Genomic DNA, 17,392 nt, shown 5'->3' with positions numbered 1-17,392 from the left:
TATTTTATTAGCTAGCTTTATGAAAAACTCCTCAAGGATGTTATAGTATAAAGAGATACAGTCAACACATTTTAATTGAAAATCTACTATGTGCCAGGCACTGTTCTAAGGCCTGAGGATACAGTCAAGCAAAAGCAACAAATATTCCCTGCCCTTGTGGAATTTACATTCTAGTGAGGGAAAGAGACAATAAACACGATATATATGATAAAGAAGAAAAAAAATATGTGTTAGCAATAAGCAGGGCCATCCCTGAAAGGTTGTGGTTGCCGAGGGCGATTCAATCATTTGAGCCCCTACCCAAGATACTCACACTTGAAAGCAGACTGCACTGCCCCCATCTTTCACAGCAGGCTTGGGATATGATTAAAGGGAAAAAAGCTCAGTTGAATTTTAGTGGTAGTGAGAAAAGACGAGTAAGGTACCAGATGCCCTGAAGCACAGGACCTAGGGCGGCTAGTCCCAGAACAAAGGAGACAAACAACCGGGAAGGAAGACTGAATGTGTTTATGTTGCAATGGTGTGTGTGGGTGCGGACCGGCAAGGGTGATGAGACGCTGTAATTGTAGATACCCGGGGCCAGGGAAGGCCTCGCTGAGGAGATTCTGTGTAAGGATCTGAAGTTCGTGAGGAAGCTAGCTGTACAGATAGCTAAGGAAAGAGCCCTCTGGGCAGAGGAGGCAAACTCAAAGGTCCCCCAGAGCACACAGCACGTTGGGAGTCAGGAGTCAGTGGGTAAGTGGAGGTAAATCCAAATGAGGGATGAAGGGGATCGAGGAAGCCAACTGGGGACAAATGAGACTTTAAAAAGATGATGGGGTTTAGCAGTGAAGAAAAAAGAAAAAAGATAAAGCCACATTTTATTATACCTATTGCTGAAACGTGGAGAGGTTTTTATAAGGTGAAGTGAATCTTTAAAGTCCAGGAAAACGAAGGTGAAAGAATGCTGTTTTTAAGGATCATAACATGGTATTACAAGCACTACACTGATAACTTGTTCTCTGCATCCACAGAAGACAGACACAGAGAAAGAAGACTTAGAGATACTTTACCAGGCCTGTGCCAAAGAGATCAATCAGACAACCCCTGGAGATCCCTTCAGGCAAGCGCGAGCCTTAGCACTGTTTCTTACACAAAGAATCACTGACATTTCAGTTTAGGAAGTTGGCCAAAAGAAAATCCTTAGCATTTCATTTTATTGAACATGAACACAATTGCTCCAAGTCACCTTCCTTCTCAAAAGCCTTAACCGGCTCCAGTGTTAAGGGAAAATATTTGAAAGCATTAAAAGCTCTCTGTGATCTGGCTGTAATGTATGGTTTTAGTCTTATTCTTTGCCCTAGTCAGACTTAAATATTCATCACTCCCCAAATGTGTCTGAGGACCGAGTACTCCTCACATCTTCGATCACACCAACATTGCTCTTCAAATACGTTACTCTCCTCCATTTATCCAAAACCTACCTTTCTGAGAGTAAATTTGGGCAACAAATCTTGGTAAGTGGTTTACCAGGAAGTATTAAGAACCTTAAAACTGTTCCTAACTTTGACTAATTCCCTTCTGGGAATCTCCTCTAAGGAAATCATCTGAGACGCAGGCAAAGATTTTTGCACAAAGATGCCCTCAGCAGCATTATTGATTTTTATTTTTCTATTACGAAGAATGTCAAGCATACACAGAGAGGTGCATGCAGTGAGGTCCCATATATCCACCAACCAGATTTAATCCTTTACTGCCATACTTGTTTCAACTAACACTTTTTCCCTTAAAAAATATGCTTAAGAATTTTAAAGCAAATCCCAGCTATCAGGGCATTTTACCCCTTTATACTTCGATATACATGTTTGAAAAAATATGAGCATTTTCTTACCTAAGCTTAATGCCAGTAACACAGCTAGCAAAATGAACAGTAACACCCAATCCATAAGCATATTCCCTCAAATATGCTTGTTTTGCTCAAATCAGCAGCCAAATAACATCCGCACATGGCATGTGGCTTTGGGGGCTCTTATGTCTTTTTGAATCTAGAGTGGACCCCTTCCTTAATTAAATACCATTTTTCATGCCACTGATTTATGGAAGAAACCAGGTCACTTGTTCTGTAGGATAAGCCACATTCTAGATTTGTCTGTGAATCAGTCGGGATAGGCCAGGTTATAGTCCGAATGAAGCTTTATTTTTCCTTCTGTATGTCCAACTCACACTGAGACGTCTGCTCCCTGCTATCGCCAGCTCACTTCCAGACCCAGACTGGTGAAGCAGTTACTTTGCAGAACATCTTGCTGGCCGTCGTGACAGAGAAAGAAAAGAGCTTTGAAGCGTCTCATGCAGGCCTCGCTACCACTTTCCCCTCATCTCATTGCCCACAACTGGTCACATGGCCCTACCCAAACGAAGAAGGCCAGGAGGTCTATCTCACCACGTGCAGGAAAGGCACAGATCTGGGCATTTCGGTGAGCTACAAAATGGCTACTAGTCTGTTTGCTGCCCTGTGGTGTCATTTTACTTGCTTTTCCATCCCCAGTATTTCCCGAAAAATAGAAGTTAACTCTAGAACTTGATTCAATTCAGGCTCAGTAATTTTGGCAAAAGGACTTCAGAGGTTGGCCTGTGTGCCTGATATCGCATCACATCAGGGGCACAGAGTAATAACTGTAGCGGATTATAGCAGCAACAGCCACTGCCCCCCTGCCTCCCACCGTATATATGCATATGCGAAGACCATGAAAGAGAGGCAAGAGTGAGAGAGATTGAGTTTAAGAAATTGCTCCTATGATTATGAAGTCTGGCAAGTCCAAAATCTGTAGGGTTGGCTGACAGGCTGAAGAGCTGTTGTTGCACAAGTCTGAGCGCCGTCTACTGGTAGAATTCCTTCTTGTCCAGGAAAGGCCAATCTTTGGTCTATTAAGGTCTTCAACTGATAGGATGGAGGGCAATCTGCTTTACTCAAAGTCCACCGATTTAAATGTTAATCTCATCCCAAAAATACCCCACATATAAACATTCAGAATGTTTGAACAAACATCTGGGCATTGTGACCAGTCTATGACACACATAAAATTAACTATCACAAACATATTTCACTCAGATTATGGTATGGGTTGAACTATGTCTCCGAAAAGACATGTTGAAGTCTTAATCCCTGGTACCTGTGAATGGGACCTTACTTGAAAATATGACTGTTACAGATGTAATTAGTTATGATGAGGTCATACTGGAATAGGGCGGGCCCTAATTCAATATGACTGATGTCCTTAAAAGAAGAGAAGATACACAGAAACAGGTACACACAGAGGGAAGATGATGTGAAGACACACAGAACGCCATATGATGATAGAGGCAGAAATTGGAGCTACAGTGCCACAAGCCAAGGAATGCCAAGGAATGCCAGAAACTAAGAGAGAGGCATGGAACAGATTCTCCTTCGGAACCTCCAGTAGGAACAAACCCAGTCAATACCTTGATTTCTGACTTCTAGCCTCTAAAACTGCGAGACAATAAATTTCTATTACTATAAGCTATCAAGTTTGTAGTACATTATTATGGCAGCCTTAGGAAACTAAAATGAACGACATACACAAAATACTATGTTCTAATGTCACTGTTTCTTTTGTGTTTATCAACCTGTGATAAAGTTAGGTTCGTACATTTCTGTTTGTTTTCAAAATTTTGGACTTTCTTTTTTGTTTTAATGTTTGGCTACATTAGTTACTTATGTTTTCAAAAGTCAAGCTATATAATAAAGCATATTCAGAAAAGTTTTATTTCCCTCTAATCTGTCCTATCCTGTTCCATACTTCCCCAACATATACAAAAAATCAACTAATATCAATAATGGTTGTCTGTGGGAAGTCAGATTATGTTTTTCCTAATTCTTCTTTGAGATTTTCAAATCAGGGCAAAAATAAAATTAAAAGAAAAAAATAAAATTATTTGTACAAGGCCCAACTCAAGTCCCATGGCCTCCACGAAACCTTTCCATAAGTACTTTCTCTTTTCTGAACTCATATATTTACTGTCTATATTGCTCACTTAGCTCTTTTCATCAGTCCAATCAATGAATTAAAAAATTAATGCACTGAACCTAAAAAAATTCATGCACTGAGATCTGACAGGCACTCTGTGAGATGCCGTGAGGACACAATGTATTATCAGTGAAGTTTTCATATATAGTCATTTCCTTCATTAAGTTGTATATCGAAGTGAGAGCTTTCTTATAGCCCACATGGTGGCCATCACTCCTGACTAATGAACCAAATTCCTTTGCACAAAATGTTGAAGAGAAAATAAAAACTAAAACAGATTGATACAAATCCTTTTAATAAAGCATATCAATGACAGCTTCATGTTTAAATAAATATATTGTTAAAAAATCATGCAAGAGCATTTTGTTATAATTACTAAGAAAGATTTGAGACTGCTAGTCCCTCTGCAGAAACACTATGCACAGATGCAAAATGATCAAAGGCTGATATAATAATGAATCTCAAGTAAGTGGCGTGGCCATCTCGTGTCTGCAAAGGAAAAATCAATATGGAAGCTTTTAGCAATTCTAGTTAACTGTTAAATAGCAGTTAGCAGAAGAAAGGGTTTGATGCAAAAATGATATCCTAAATATGTAATAATATATGAGATATAATATTCAGAGGAGAAGCCAGCTGCATATAACAGTACCGCTGCTCTTCTGTATCATCAGGCAAATATCAGCATTGGTTTGATGCAAAAATAGCAGGTGGAACTAAAAATCACCACTTTACATTTCTGAATAATTTTTTTAAAGTGTCTTTCTAAAGTATTTTTCATGTTAGGAGACTTCCTTTGTTTGATGATTCCTCTGACTATACTACCCTGACTATACTACATTTTATATTTTTACATTTATATAATTTCTCTGGAAAGCAATATGGCAATATATAAAAGCAGCTATAAATAAGTCTACACTGATGGATCCAGTAATTTCAATCCTTGAAATTTAATCTTAGAGAATAATTTAAAAGGTGAAGATCATGGTAGTGAGAACATGCGTAAGATGTCCCCTGTAGGATTACTTACAATGACAGAGGGAGGAAAAATGAAATTAGTGAACATTTGCTTATTTTCATACATTCATTTTAAAATTACAATTATGAAACTTGTAATATAATATTGTTTAAAAAGATACAAAGTTCTTCATTTTTACTATTATAACTATGTGACGCACATTGACAACTAGAAGAAAATAAGTGTAATAAAAGCTCTTGTGGCAGGATACTAAAATCATGGGTGACTTCCAGCTGCCCACTCCCCCTTACTACTTTCCAAATGTTCTATAATGTTGCAACGCTCCTTGATTCACAGTGAGTCCTGAAACAAAATACTTAGCAGAGGCTTACTAATCATAACCCATTAGTAAAGATGGAGAAAAACAGGCAGATAAAATTCAGTCTAATTAATCATTTTTCTGGCCCCCACTGGCCTCTCCAGTCGTTGGGCACATTTGGGTGGTGGGGAAGATAATTAATAGCATTCAAAAACTTCCTACAGAATCTTTTGAAGCACGGATATCATAGCAGCACCCAGTAAGTTGTGAAGAAGGAAACTTAATGGACTAGGTTTCTCTTTCAGCCTCATTTAGAGAAACTTTAATTAAACAAACACTACCACCTAAAAAAAAAAAAAAAAAGCCCACACATTCAGTTGTTTCACTTTTTTGTGTTTGTCTAAACCCAGGGCCTGATAAACTAGCAGGAACAGAGAAACTCCTGATGAGGCAGCAGCTTCCTCATCAACGGGCATTCATTCCACTTGACAAGCAAAGCCCAATGGAATGTTGTCGAAAAATGCTGGTTCTCTTTCCACCTCGTCTCTCTTTGGCTTATTTGTTGCTGATCCTATGCTCCAGTTCCCCTTATGTGAATCTCCCTTGTCCTTTCATGCTTAAATTAACATCCGATTTTGGCATCTCAACCTTTTTTGATTCCTATTCTAAAAGGCCTACAGAATCAAATGAAAGAAAGCAAAGCAAGTAAATACTTCAAAATGAACAAAATAAAAACAAATAAGTGAATTGTTTTATCCTTGTTGAATATCCTGTTATTCAATGGCAGATAAAAGCCTAGTTTATGCATGCTTTATTTAGAGTATAATATTGTTGAGAACGACCTTCTCTTTTGGTTGATTAGGTATAGAACCTATAATACATTAACTTTGTGACTAAGGAGATAGATTTAAAATGTAAATACATCGTGCTGGCTAAAGATAATGTTTATCTCTACAAAGTATTATCAACTTACCATAATTTCTTCATTTTGAAGCTGTCCCTCTGTGTGGACTAGATCTAAAAACACAAATTTAACAGAAATGAGTTAGGGTTCAAAACACATGAGGATAGCTACTGAAATTTATGTTCAGCAAAACACGATGTCTGGTAAACTATAGTTAGATCAGACATACCAGGGTTTGGGGGTTAAAATTCAATATCAAAATAGGAATATTTGATATAAAAGGCATGAAAGATAAACTGTGGGCTCTAAAACATCTCTAGCGAGGATAAACTAAAGGAAATGTAAATCAGAGTAAGGGAATATAAAGTAAGGAATTGATAAAATGTGAACATCCCTTTTAAGGATCAAGCCACTCCCACTTATTAGAGGCCTGAAAGGAGCCATCTTATTGCCACTCTCATGGGTAATGACTACAGCTCAGTTTCTCACGCTGAATTTTTACTGTGATGTTGAATTATGTTGCCCGTGAATTGATCTTTTTTGGTATCCAACTTTAGAAAACTTTTACTTATATAATTTTAAAACAGATTAACTAAAAAACAAAAAACAAAAGCAGATTAACTTAGTTGGTCACAAGTTAATCATATCAAACATTCTTTTGGAAACATGAATATTTGATTGATATAATAATAAATACTGACATTATTTAGAAATTAATTTTATTTGTATCAGAATAGTTAGTGCACATAATTTTTAAAGGCACATACACAAAAAGGGTGGTCTCTGGGAAGTAAGATGGTGCATGACTGTTTCCTAACCTCTCTCTGAGGTAATGAATAGCAATCCCCTGCTTGACCCTTTCTTTCTCTTCCAGTCCTGCTCCTGAGAGGCAAATGTTTTCAACTCCTTCAGCCTTTTTTCCTTAGAATTGTAACATGCTTATATTCCTTTTCTCGATTTATCAATGTTTTACAGACTTTATATTATGGTAGAGGAAAATTTAGGTCTCTTACATCAATATCTTCTTCCTCTTCCTACAACATTTCCCTCCTACCATCCTCTCAGTTTTGAAATTGGATTACATATTGCCTATGTAAATGTTATTTATGCTGAGATAAGTATTGATTATGATCCCATTTTCTTTCTTATACAACTCCTCCTCTACCAGGAGTTAATAATAACCTGTTTCATTGCTTAGTTTTTTAATTATGAAAAATTAGAAAATCTCACTTACATCAAAGAAGACACAATATAATTCCTGTATATACCCATCATCTTGATTTTATAATTACTAACATTTCACTATACTTTCACTGATTTATGGATTTTTTTTTTGCTAAAGTATTTTATTTTTTTAAAGATTTTATTTATTTATTTGAGAGAGACAGAGAGTGAGCATGAGCAGGGCGGAGGGGCAGAGGGGGAGAGAGAAGCAGATTCCTTGTTAAGCAGGGAGCCCAACGTGGGGCTCGATCCCAGGACCCTGAGATCATGACCTGAGCTGAAGGCAGACGCTTAACCAACTGAGCCACCCAGGCATCCCTTGCTAAAGTATTTAAAAGAAAATCTAAGACAACGTGACTTTTCACCTCCAAATATCTGATTATCCATTTCTCAATAATAAGGATATTTTCTTACATAACCATAATACTATTACCATACTAACATTAAAAATACTTTAATATCATATAATACCCAGTCCACATTCAGATTTCCCACTTGTCCCCAAAACGTCTTTTTATAGTTGGTTTATTCACATCAGAATTAAGTCTCCTTTAATCTTGAACTGCTTTCTCTCCCCCACACACATTTTTTCCCATGTCACTGACTTATTGAAGAGACCAGGTCAGTTTTTCTGTAGAATGTCCCACATTTTGTCATCTTGCCTCTTCATGGTTTCATTACATTTATTCCTCTATCCTTTGTTTCCTATATACTGGAATTAGAGCTAAAGGCTTAATTATATTCAGGGTTTGAGGCCTTCATCAAATGTCCGGTGATCTTTGGCTATCTTTTGTTACTTATAAATAAATCATTTGAAAACTGTGTGTATGAACCAGGCTCACTGACTAGGACTTCAATAGAGTGACCAGGAATGAGCTAGCCTTTGTCAGTATCCATATATCTTTTTTTCTGGAGCCATTCGGTTTCTCCAAAAATATTTAGTCTCCTGGCCAGGGCTATATTCTTGAGTGCTGTCATAAATAGTAGAGCACAGAAGAGTTCTCGCCATTCAGTATGCAGGCTTCCACTTAAATACCCTGTTTTCAACTCCACATCTCACTTACCTTCTCTAGTACGTCTGGTCTCCCTGAGTTCTGAGCCTCAACATTCAGTGTTCCTCGTTATCCCCTGCAGGTGGTTTCTGGGAGGAAGGAGGAGTCATCTAGCTTTGTGGGACAGGAGAACTTACCCTAGGGTCAAACACTCTGTATATAGATGTTCAACCAATCACTCTTGTTTTCTGGTCCATGTCTCACTCGCACTTTCCATGGTACCTCTGCCTTCAAATTCTAGACCTTCCTGAGGCTTTTTGGGCAAACTGGCTTGCTTTACATTGATATTCTCCTTGGAGGGCACTTAGGTTGTAACCTACCCCATTTAGCTACATTAGCTACTTCTCTTCCATCTGTGTTCTCTCTTCCATAATATAGATTAACCTCTCACATCCTCTTTGGTCTCCTGTTTTTTGTTTGTTTGTTTGTTTTTAGTTTTTGTCCTTGTAGGTTTATGCCTCCTTTTATTCCTTTACTATTATTTTCACGGTATTTTGGGAAGGAAAGGAAATAGACACGCGAAGACAACATGTTGTGTTTAATTGGAGGCAATTCTGCTGATGATATTTAAATAGTACCATTAGGAAGGAAGGAAAGACGAGAAACTAACATTTATTGTCTACCATATATAGTAAAGTAGATACTATGGTCACAAAAACCTTAAATGGTAGGTTACTGTCCCATTTTTCAGATAAGGATTCTGAAACTCAGAAAAATTAAGTACTAACATGCTAACAGTTACATAATCAGTAAGTGAAGAAGCAGTCCTGTATTCAAACCTGGGTTTTTCTAGGCTCTTCATAAGTCACAAGAGTCATCTTTTTTCACCAAAATGCCCCTCAACTGGAGACACAGAATCAAAGGACAATTCTCTACTCCCTCATGCCCAGAACAATGCTGGTAAAAAAGCACATACCTCTTTCAATCCATGGCTCAAAATCAACTGGCTCTTTAGATGTGCTCTTTTCAATCCTCAAGGTCCTCACTGACATTGTAAGTAAACAAAATAAAGTGTTAATTACCTACCTGATTTTATGTTGCTGTCCCTATATTCCTTTTTTTCTCTGTCTGAAAGGGTCAAGCACTGGTGGGACTGCACAAAGTACTGGGATCAGAAACACATGCTCTGAAAATCATTTACATGTTGTTTTTCTATAGGGCCCCATGGTAAAATGCAGTCTTGTGTCACTGTAATCTTATACATGTTTGCAAAGTGCACAATACAAAATTAGTAGAGTCTTTTCGAATTTGGTATCATCCAGAATTTTTTGTGTACTGGTAATAGTAATAATAAAAATAATAATTATCATTATACTGTTAGTGATCTTGGTCATAAACCTTTATGGAGAAACTACTGTGAGTCAGGCATATTTACTTGTTCACTCTTGACTATAATCTTCTAAGAAAAAGTATTACTAATCCACTTTACTGATGAGGAAACAGGCTTAGAGAAGTCAGGCAAAGTGTTCAATGATATAGAGCCATTAAAGGCCAGAGGTGGAATTCAAACTTTAGGTGTGTCTGACTCCAGAGCCTCTACAATTAATGACAAAAGAGAGACTTAACCAGGATGCAGGCATCTTCCTTCTGCATTGCTTTTTCTCTGTTACCCCTAACCCAGGTCCTGCTACCCCAGAGCCATTATTCTCTTCTCTGTTCTGTACCCCGGCGGGGGCAGGGGAGAGGGGGAGGACCCCTATGGATTGCAGCACTGGCTACTGGTCGGATTTGGCCAATGAGAGCCACTGGGAGGAAACTGGAGGGCAGTGGTGAAGTGAGATCAGGTTATTTTTTCCCCACTCCCTTCCTGCTTCCATGCGCTGTCTTTGACTGTGGTTGGGTCCCTTCATGATTACATCTGCTGCCAGGCAGGCCCTCTGCCACAGACTCCAGCTCTCACCGGGCTCTGGTAACACAATTTCTGTCCCTTTTCCCAGGGGTGGTAATGGCTTATTGCTGTGGCCAGTTTCAGGGCGTTCTCACCATCCCCGGTTTGTTCCCTTAGCCAGACCATAATTTTGTAAGTAATCCCTATCAATAAAGTCTTTTCATTTGAACCATCTGGGATGTATTCTCTCCTGCCATGATTTTGTCTGAAATACTTTATCCTTAAATAAACACAAGACAGGATTAGAATGATGTTCCAATGGGAGAGACTCCTCCTAAATCCCTCAGAAAATGCCATTATTAATAGAAGAATAAAAATTATCCAATGCAAATAATCAAGGTTATCAGATTTTCAGAAAGAATTTGACAGAGAATCCCAAGCCAAATGAATCTGGAATAAAGATGTTGAAGAACCTAGTGTTCTGGCAAGCTGGCTTCTTATGTTCATAGTAGGGTTTTTTGCCAAAGATTTTCACAAAGTAAATTGCATGGAAATTATTATGCACTTTGGAAGGGCTTCAAATTTGCAATTTTAGAGACGTTAACTGTGCTCCAGGCAGTTAACCCATACTCCCCACCCTCCCACCCCAGTCATAAAACTGGATTCCATGCTACAAAAAAAGTTAGTGTTTTGCCAAAGATTACATATGTGCTCTCTGCCAATGGGAAAATTAAAAGATGATGAATATTAATATATGATTTGCTTACCAAAGTAACTTTGGATTACAAGCCTTTCAATCCTCACATGTTTGTGAAAACAAATAATGAACTCTTGGGGAAACATTCCTGTTGTGGTCCAAAATGTTTCTGGATTCCTATTGTTAATTTTAAAGAAAAAGAAAAATGAAGAGCCAAATAAAAATATTTAATCACAAAATTCTAGGGGATAAGTATTTTAAATAAACGACCCTGGATTCTTGAAATCCCTTTCTATCTCTTCCTTCTGCCTCTAATCTCTCCCCAACTTTAATAATTCTTCTTTACTACTAGCAGATACATTTTTTAAAAACATAGAAATGGAATTGATATCACTCTTGTCTAAAAGCCTTCAGTGGCCCCTTATCACCTATAAATCTGCCGGTGTAGAATGGCATTTTACGACTCTGTACAATCTGGTCCCATTATTAAAGTGTCTCCCGTCATGGTATCCTCTCCCGTTACTGCAGTCACATTGGGCCAATTAAGATTCTGCAAACATGTCATGCAGGCTCATGTTTCTGTGTCTTACTTAGTTCATGAGGTTCTCTTGACCCCAAAGTCTTTCTCCCGTTAGGAGTTTATTCGCTCTTTGGTCCCATCCCTCAACCCCAACTAGTCAGAATCTCTTCCTCAGGCCTCCTTTGCACTCAGCGTCCATTTTTGCATTGGTACTTACCTCTTCTGCTTTTATGACTCCTGCTAGATGCTGAGTTTTCTGAGTCCAACCACCTTCTCTTAATTATCTTTATAACCCAGCAACTATCACCATGGCTGACCCATAGTAGATGCACAGATGTGTGTTGAAAAAAAAATGCATTCAATTTTATGTCATATATATAGTTAAATATATATGTAATATATATGGTACCGTCCACAGAAATAACCATTTCTATTTTAACTATTCAATCTCCTTCTTTCTTTTTTGGAGGTAAAATTTTACCTACAGTGAAAGTTATTTTAAATATATAATTCAATGAATTTTGACAAATGTATATAACTTATGTAACCAATATGCTAGGGCAACCAATACCCCCAATCAAGATATGTAACATTTCCATTACTCCAGAAACTTTTCTTCTCTTTCCTTCTAGACAATTCTTACCTCCCTTAGGCAACTATTGCTCTGATTTCTGTGATCATAGACTATGCCACAATTTGGTTATTCATTCTTTTGTTTGATTATTTTGTTGGATATTTGGATGCTTCCAGCTTTTTAGTATTATGAATAGGTTGTTATGAACATTCTTCTACAAGTGTTTTTGGGACATATTTTCATTTCTCTTGGGCAATTATTGGGAGTAGAATTGCTGGGTCATACGGCAGAGATTTGTTTAACTTTACAAGAAGCTGCCAGATTCTCAAAGTGATTGTACTATTTTACATTCCTACCAGCAATGTAAGAGAGTTCTAGTTGCTCCACAGCCTTTCCAACACTTGCCTTTGTCAGCCTTTTTAATTTTAGGCATTCTAGTGGATATAAAATGGTATCCTACAATGATATTAATTTGCATTTCCCTGATAACAAATGATGCTAAGCACTTTTTTTCATATATATATTTATATACAAATATCAGAAGCTTTACTGACAACATAATACATATTTTATATATGTATTATACACAGTATTCTTACAATAAAGTAAGCTAGAGTAAAGAAAATGTTAAGAAAATCTGAAGGAAGAGAAAATATTTACACCTCTGAAAGCATATTTATTGAAAAAAATCCCATGCAGTTCAAACCCATGTTGTTCAAGGGTCAACTGTACTTTCCTATTTTTATTATTTGTTTCTTTTCTATTTTGTTTCTTAATGATTTTTATGTCTAAGAAATCTTTGCCTACCTCACTGTTACAAATGTACTTTCTGATGTTTTCTTCTTGAAGTTTAGTAATTTCAGCTCTGAGTGGAGATCTATGATCCATCCTGAATTAACTTTTGGGTTTGGTATGAGGTAGGGGTGGAGGTTCTTTTTTATCAGTATGTTTATTCAGGTGTTCTAGCACCATTTATTAAAAGATTTGCCTTTTCTTATTGAACTGCCTTGGTGTCTTTGCCTAAAATTAATGGACTATATATGGGTAGATCTGTCCCCTTCATTTTTTCCCATTGATCTGTTTCTATATCCTTAGCCTTCTGTTGAAAATTAACTGACCTTGTATATGTGGGTCTATTTCTCAGCTTTCTATTCTGTTCCATTGGTATATATATCTACCTTTACAAAAATACCACACTATTTTGATTACTGTAAGTTATTTTTAAGTCTTGAAATCAGATAATGTAGGTGTTCAAACTTTCTTCTTTTCCAGATTACTTTGACTAGACTAGGCCTTTGCATTTCCATATATATTTCAGAATCAACTTGTGTTTTACATAAAAGTCAATTGAGATTTTGATCAACACTGTACTGAATCAACAGGTTATTTTAGGAAGAAATTGCCACCTTAACAATATTGAGTTTTCCAATCATGAATCTTTTCATCTACTTAGTTATTTAATTTTTCTCTGCAACATTTTATGGTTTTCACTGTAAAGGCCTTCCATATCTTATTAAATTTATTCTTTTTTTTTTTTTTAAGATTTTATTCATTTATGCGACAGAGAGACAGCCAGCAAGAGAGGGAACACAGCAGGGGGAGTGGGAGAGGAAGAAGCAGGCTCCCAGCGGAGGAGCCCGATGTGGGACTCGATCCCGGAACGCCGGGATCACGCCCTGAGCCTAAGGCAGACGCTTAACGACTGCGCCACCCAGGTGCCCCATATCTTGTTAAATTTATTCTTAACTCTTTTATGTTTTGACTGCTATTGGAAATGAAATTTTTTTAAACTTCAATTTCCAACTATTTCCTGCTATTATACAGTAATACAACTGATTTTTGCATATTGACCTTGCTAAATCTGCTTATTAGATCTAGGAGGTTTTTTAATAGATTCCTTGTTTTTTGTAGATTCCTATGAAACATTAATATCTGTGAACAAAGACAATTTCATTCTTTTTTTTTTTTTTTAATTTATTTGACAGAGAGAGAGAGAGACCACAAGCAGGGGGAGTGGCAGGCAGACGGAAAAGCAGGCTCCCCACTGAGCAGGGAGCCCGATGTGGCACTGGATCCCAGGACCTTGGGATCATGACCTGAGCCGAAGGCAGAAGCTTAATCTACTGAGCCACCCAGGCACCCCAATTTCACTCTTTCTAATCCTTATGCCTTTTATGTCTTTTTTGGCCTTATTGATGGGCTAAAACCTCCAAAACAATGCTGAATAGGAACAGTGAGAGCAAACATCCTTGCTCCGTTTCCAATATCAGGAGAAAAGCATTTATTATTTCACCACTAAGCTGAACATGTTTAGTAAATGCCTTTATCAGATTCAGGATGTTCCCTTCTCTTCCTTGTTTGCTAAGAATTGTTATCATGAATGAATGTTGAATTTTGTCAAATGCTTTTTCTTCATCTATTGGGATGATCATATGATTTTTCTCCCTTGTTCTGGCAATGTGGTGAATTACACTCAACCTTGTATTCCTGTGATAACATGATAAATATGCCAACCTTGCTTTCCCAGGATTAATTTCATTTGCTGGATTCAATTTATAAGGATTTTTGTGTCTATGTTCATAAAGGATATTGGTCTTTAACTTTCCTTTCTTATTTCCATTATTTTTTCCTTCCCTTCCCTTCCCTTCCCTTCCCTTCCCTTCCCTTCCCTTCCCCTCCCCTCCCCTCCTCTCCCTTCCCCTTCCCCTTCCCCTTTCCTTCCCCTTTCCTTGTAATGTCTTTGTCAGGTTTTGGTATCAGGGCCACGCTGTTCTCATAAAAAACAATTTGAGAAATGTCTCCTGCTCTGTCTTTGAAAGATTTATATTATTTTTTCCTCTAAATATTTGATAAAATTTAATTTATACAATAGATACATGGCTATTCAAATTTTCTATTTCATCTTTTGTCATTTTTATAGGTAGAGGTTTTTAAGAAATCTGTCCACTTAAATTGTCAAATGTATTAGCCTAAATTTGTTCTCTTTTTAAATTAAAAACATTTTAAAATTGAGGTATAATTGACATATAACATATTAGTTTCAGGTATACAACATAATGGTTTGATATCCTAAATTTGTCCTCGATAGTGACTTATTAATCTTTTAGAAACTAGTGATATTGCTTCTTTCATTGCTGGTACTGTTGATTTATATTTTCTCTATTCTTTCTTGGTCAATCTTCCTAGAGGTTTATAACTTTTAATAATCCTTTCAGATAATCAATTTTGGTTTTGTTAATTTTTTCTAATTGTCTATTTTCTATTTTATTGATTTCTGCTCTTACCTTTTATTTATTTTCTTCTACTTTCTTTGGGTATAATTTGCTCTTCTTTATCTAGCTTCCTACAGTGGAAATTTAATTACTGGTTTTTAAAAAATTATTTTTAAGATAAAATATTTATGCTAAAAAAAATTTCCCTGGAAGCATCACTTTAGCTGCATCCACAAATGTGGATATATTGTGCTTTCATTATCATTTGGTTAGGAATATTTTCTAATACACCTTGTATATTTGACCAATGGGTTATTTAGAAGCGCCATGTTTAATTTCTAAGTTTCAGAGATGTTTTTCCAGATGCCTTTTCAAAATTTACTTGTAATTTAATTACACAGTGGTCAGAGAACAAATTCTTTTTTCTCCAGCTTTAGTGCAATATAATCAACATACAACACCGTGCAAGTTGAAGGTAAACAACATGATGATTTATTTACATATATGTTGTGAAATCCTGATCATAATCACATTAATTAACACATCCATCATTTCACATGTACCATTTTTTTGAATACATATTCCCTAAGGTTTCAATCTTCTGAAATTTATTGACTTTATGGCCCAGCACATTTCAGTGAATGTTTAGTATACTTCTTCCATGTGCCATTGTTGATTATAATGTTTTATAAATGTCAATTCAGTCAAGGTGACTGACAGTGTTGTGCAGATCATCCTACCTTTAAAATGTCTTTACTATCTGTATCTTTAGATTCTTTGTCTGGCTGCTTTATCATTACTGAAAGAAAGGTATTAAAATCTCCAACTATGATTATGGGTTTGTTTATTTCTCTCGTTCATCTGTCAGTTTTTATTTTATGTATTTGGAAGATTATGCGGTCAGTTTACATTTAGGATTATTATTTCTTCCTGATGAAAGAATGCTCAAACATTATAAAACGTGCCCTTTACCTCTGGTAATTCTCCTTATCTTACATTCTACTTTGTCTGATAGGAATACAGCCACAGCCACTGTCTTATGTTTAGTGTTTATAGGATACATCTTTTTCATCCTTTTATTTTCAACCTATTCGTGACTTTATATTTAAAGTACATCTCTTGCACACAGAATAAACCAGTGTGTTGTATTTTTACCCAGTCTGACAATTTCTGTCAATTTCTATCATTAATTGAAGTGTTTAGCCCATTGGCATTTAATATAATTATTGATATGGCTGGGTTTAAGTCTACCATCTTACTATTCATTTTCTATTTGTCCCTCTCATCTATTTTTTTCTTTCTTTTTTAAAATTTCTTTTTATTATATTATGTTAGTCACCATACAGTACATCCCTGGTTTTTGATGTAAAGTTCGATGTTTCATTAGTTGCGTATAACACCCAGTGCAGCAATAAATACCCGCCTCAGTTTGTTTCTCATAGTCCATAGTCTCTCATGTTTCATTCCCCCTTCTGATTACCCCCCTTTCTTTATCCCTTTCTTCCCCTACTGATCATTCTAGTTCTTATGTTCCATAGATGAGAGAAATCATATGATAGTTGTCTTTCTCTGCTTGACTTATTTCACTTAGCATTATCTCCTCCAGTGCTGTCCATGTTGTAGCAAATGTTGAGAACTCGTTCTTTCTGATAGCTGAGTAATATTCCATTGTATATATGGACCACAACTTCTTAATCCAGTCATCTGTTGAAGGGCATCTCGGCTCCTTCCACGATTTAGCTATTGTGGACATTGCTGCTATGAACATTGGGGTGCATATGGCCCTTCTCTTCACTACGTCTGTATCTTTGGGGTAAATACCCAGTAGTGCAATGGCTGGATCATAGGGTAGCTCAATTTTTAACTTTTTAAGGGACCTCCACACTGTTTTCCAGAGTAGCTGTACCAACTTGCATTCCCACTAACAATGTAGGAGGGATCCCCTTTCTCCACATCCTCTCCAACAATTGTTGTTTCTTGCCTTGTCTATTTTTGCCATTCTAACTGGCGTAAGGTGGTATCTCAGTGTGGTTTTGATTTGAATTTCCTTGATGGCTAATGATTTTGAACATTTTTTCATGT

At 36.8% G+C, this 17,392-nt stretch overlaps 1 protein-coding gene across 6 annotated transcripts in view; it reads right to left on the bottom strand.

Moving 5' to 3' along the window:
• HSPB11 (heat shock protein family B (small) member 11) overlaps nt 1-17,392 on the bottom strand; it is a 44,211-nt gene that overhangs the window by 6,667 nt on the left and 20,152 nt on the right. For 3 of the 6 annotated variants that reach the window (XM_040627274.1, XM_040627275.1, XM_040627279.1), the window contains exons 4-7: nt 11,075-11,181; nt 9,396-9,464; nt 6,273-6,316; nt 2,155-2,917 (exon numbers count right to left, since the gene is read on the bottom strand). In XM_040627274.1, the coding sequence (XP_040483208.1) occupies nt 2,777-2,917; nt 6,273-6,316; nt 9,396-9,464; nt 11,075-11,181 (361 nt within the window). In that variant the 3' untranslated portion in view covers nt 2,155-2,776. Of the gene's footprint in view, nt 1-2,154; nt 2,918-4,303; nt 4,515-6,272; nt 6,317-9,395; nt 9,465-11,074; nt 11,182-17,392 lie in introns of those variants that run through there. The other 3 variants (XM_040627276.1, XM_040627278.1, XM_040627277.1) reach the window with 2 other exon arrangements.

The sequence above is a fragment of the Ursus maritimus genome, unplaced genomic scaffold (genome assembly GCF_017311325.1).
Source record: "Ursus maritimus isolate PB19 unplaced genomic scaffold, ASM1731132v1 scaffold_12, whole genome shotgun sequence".
Classification (NCBI taxonomy): domain Eukaryota; kingdom Metazoa; phylum Chordata; class Mammalia; order Carnivora; family Ursidae; genus Ursus; species Ursus maritimus.
This window is presented reverse-complemented; position numbering and strand designations above follow the sequence as displayed.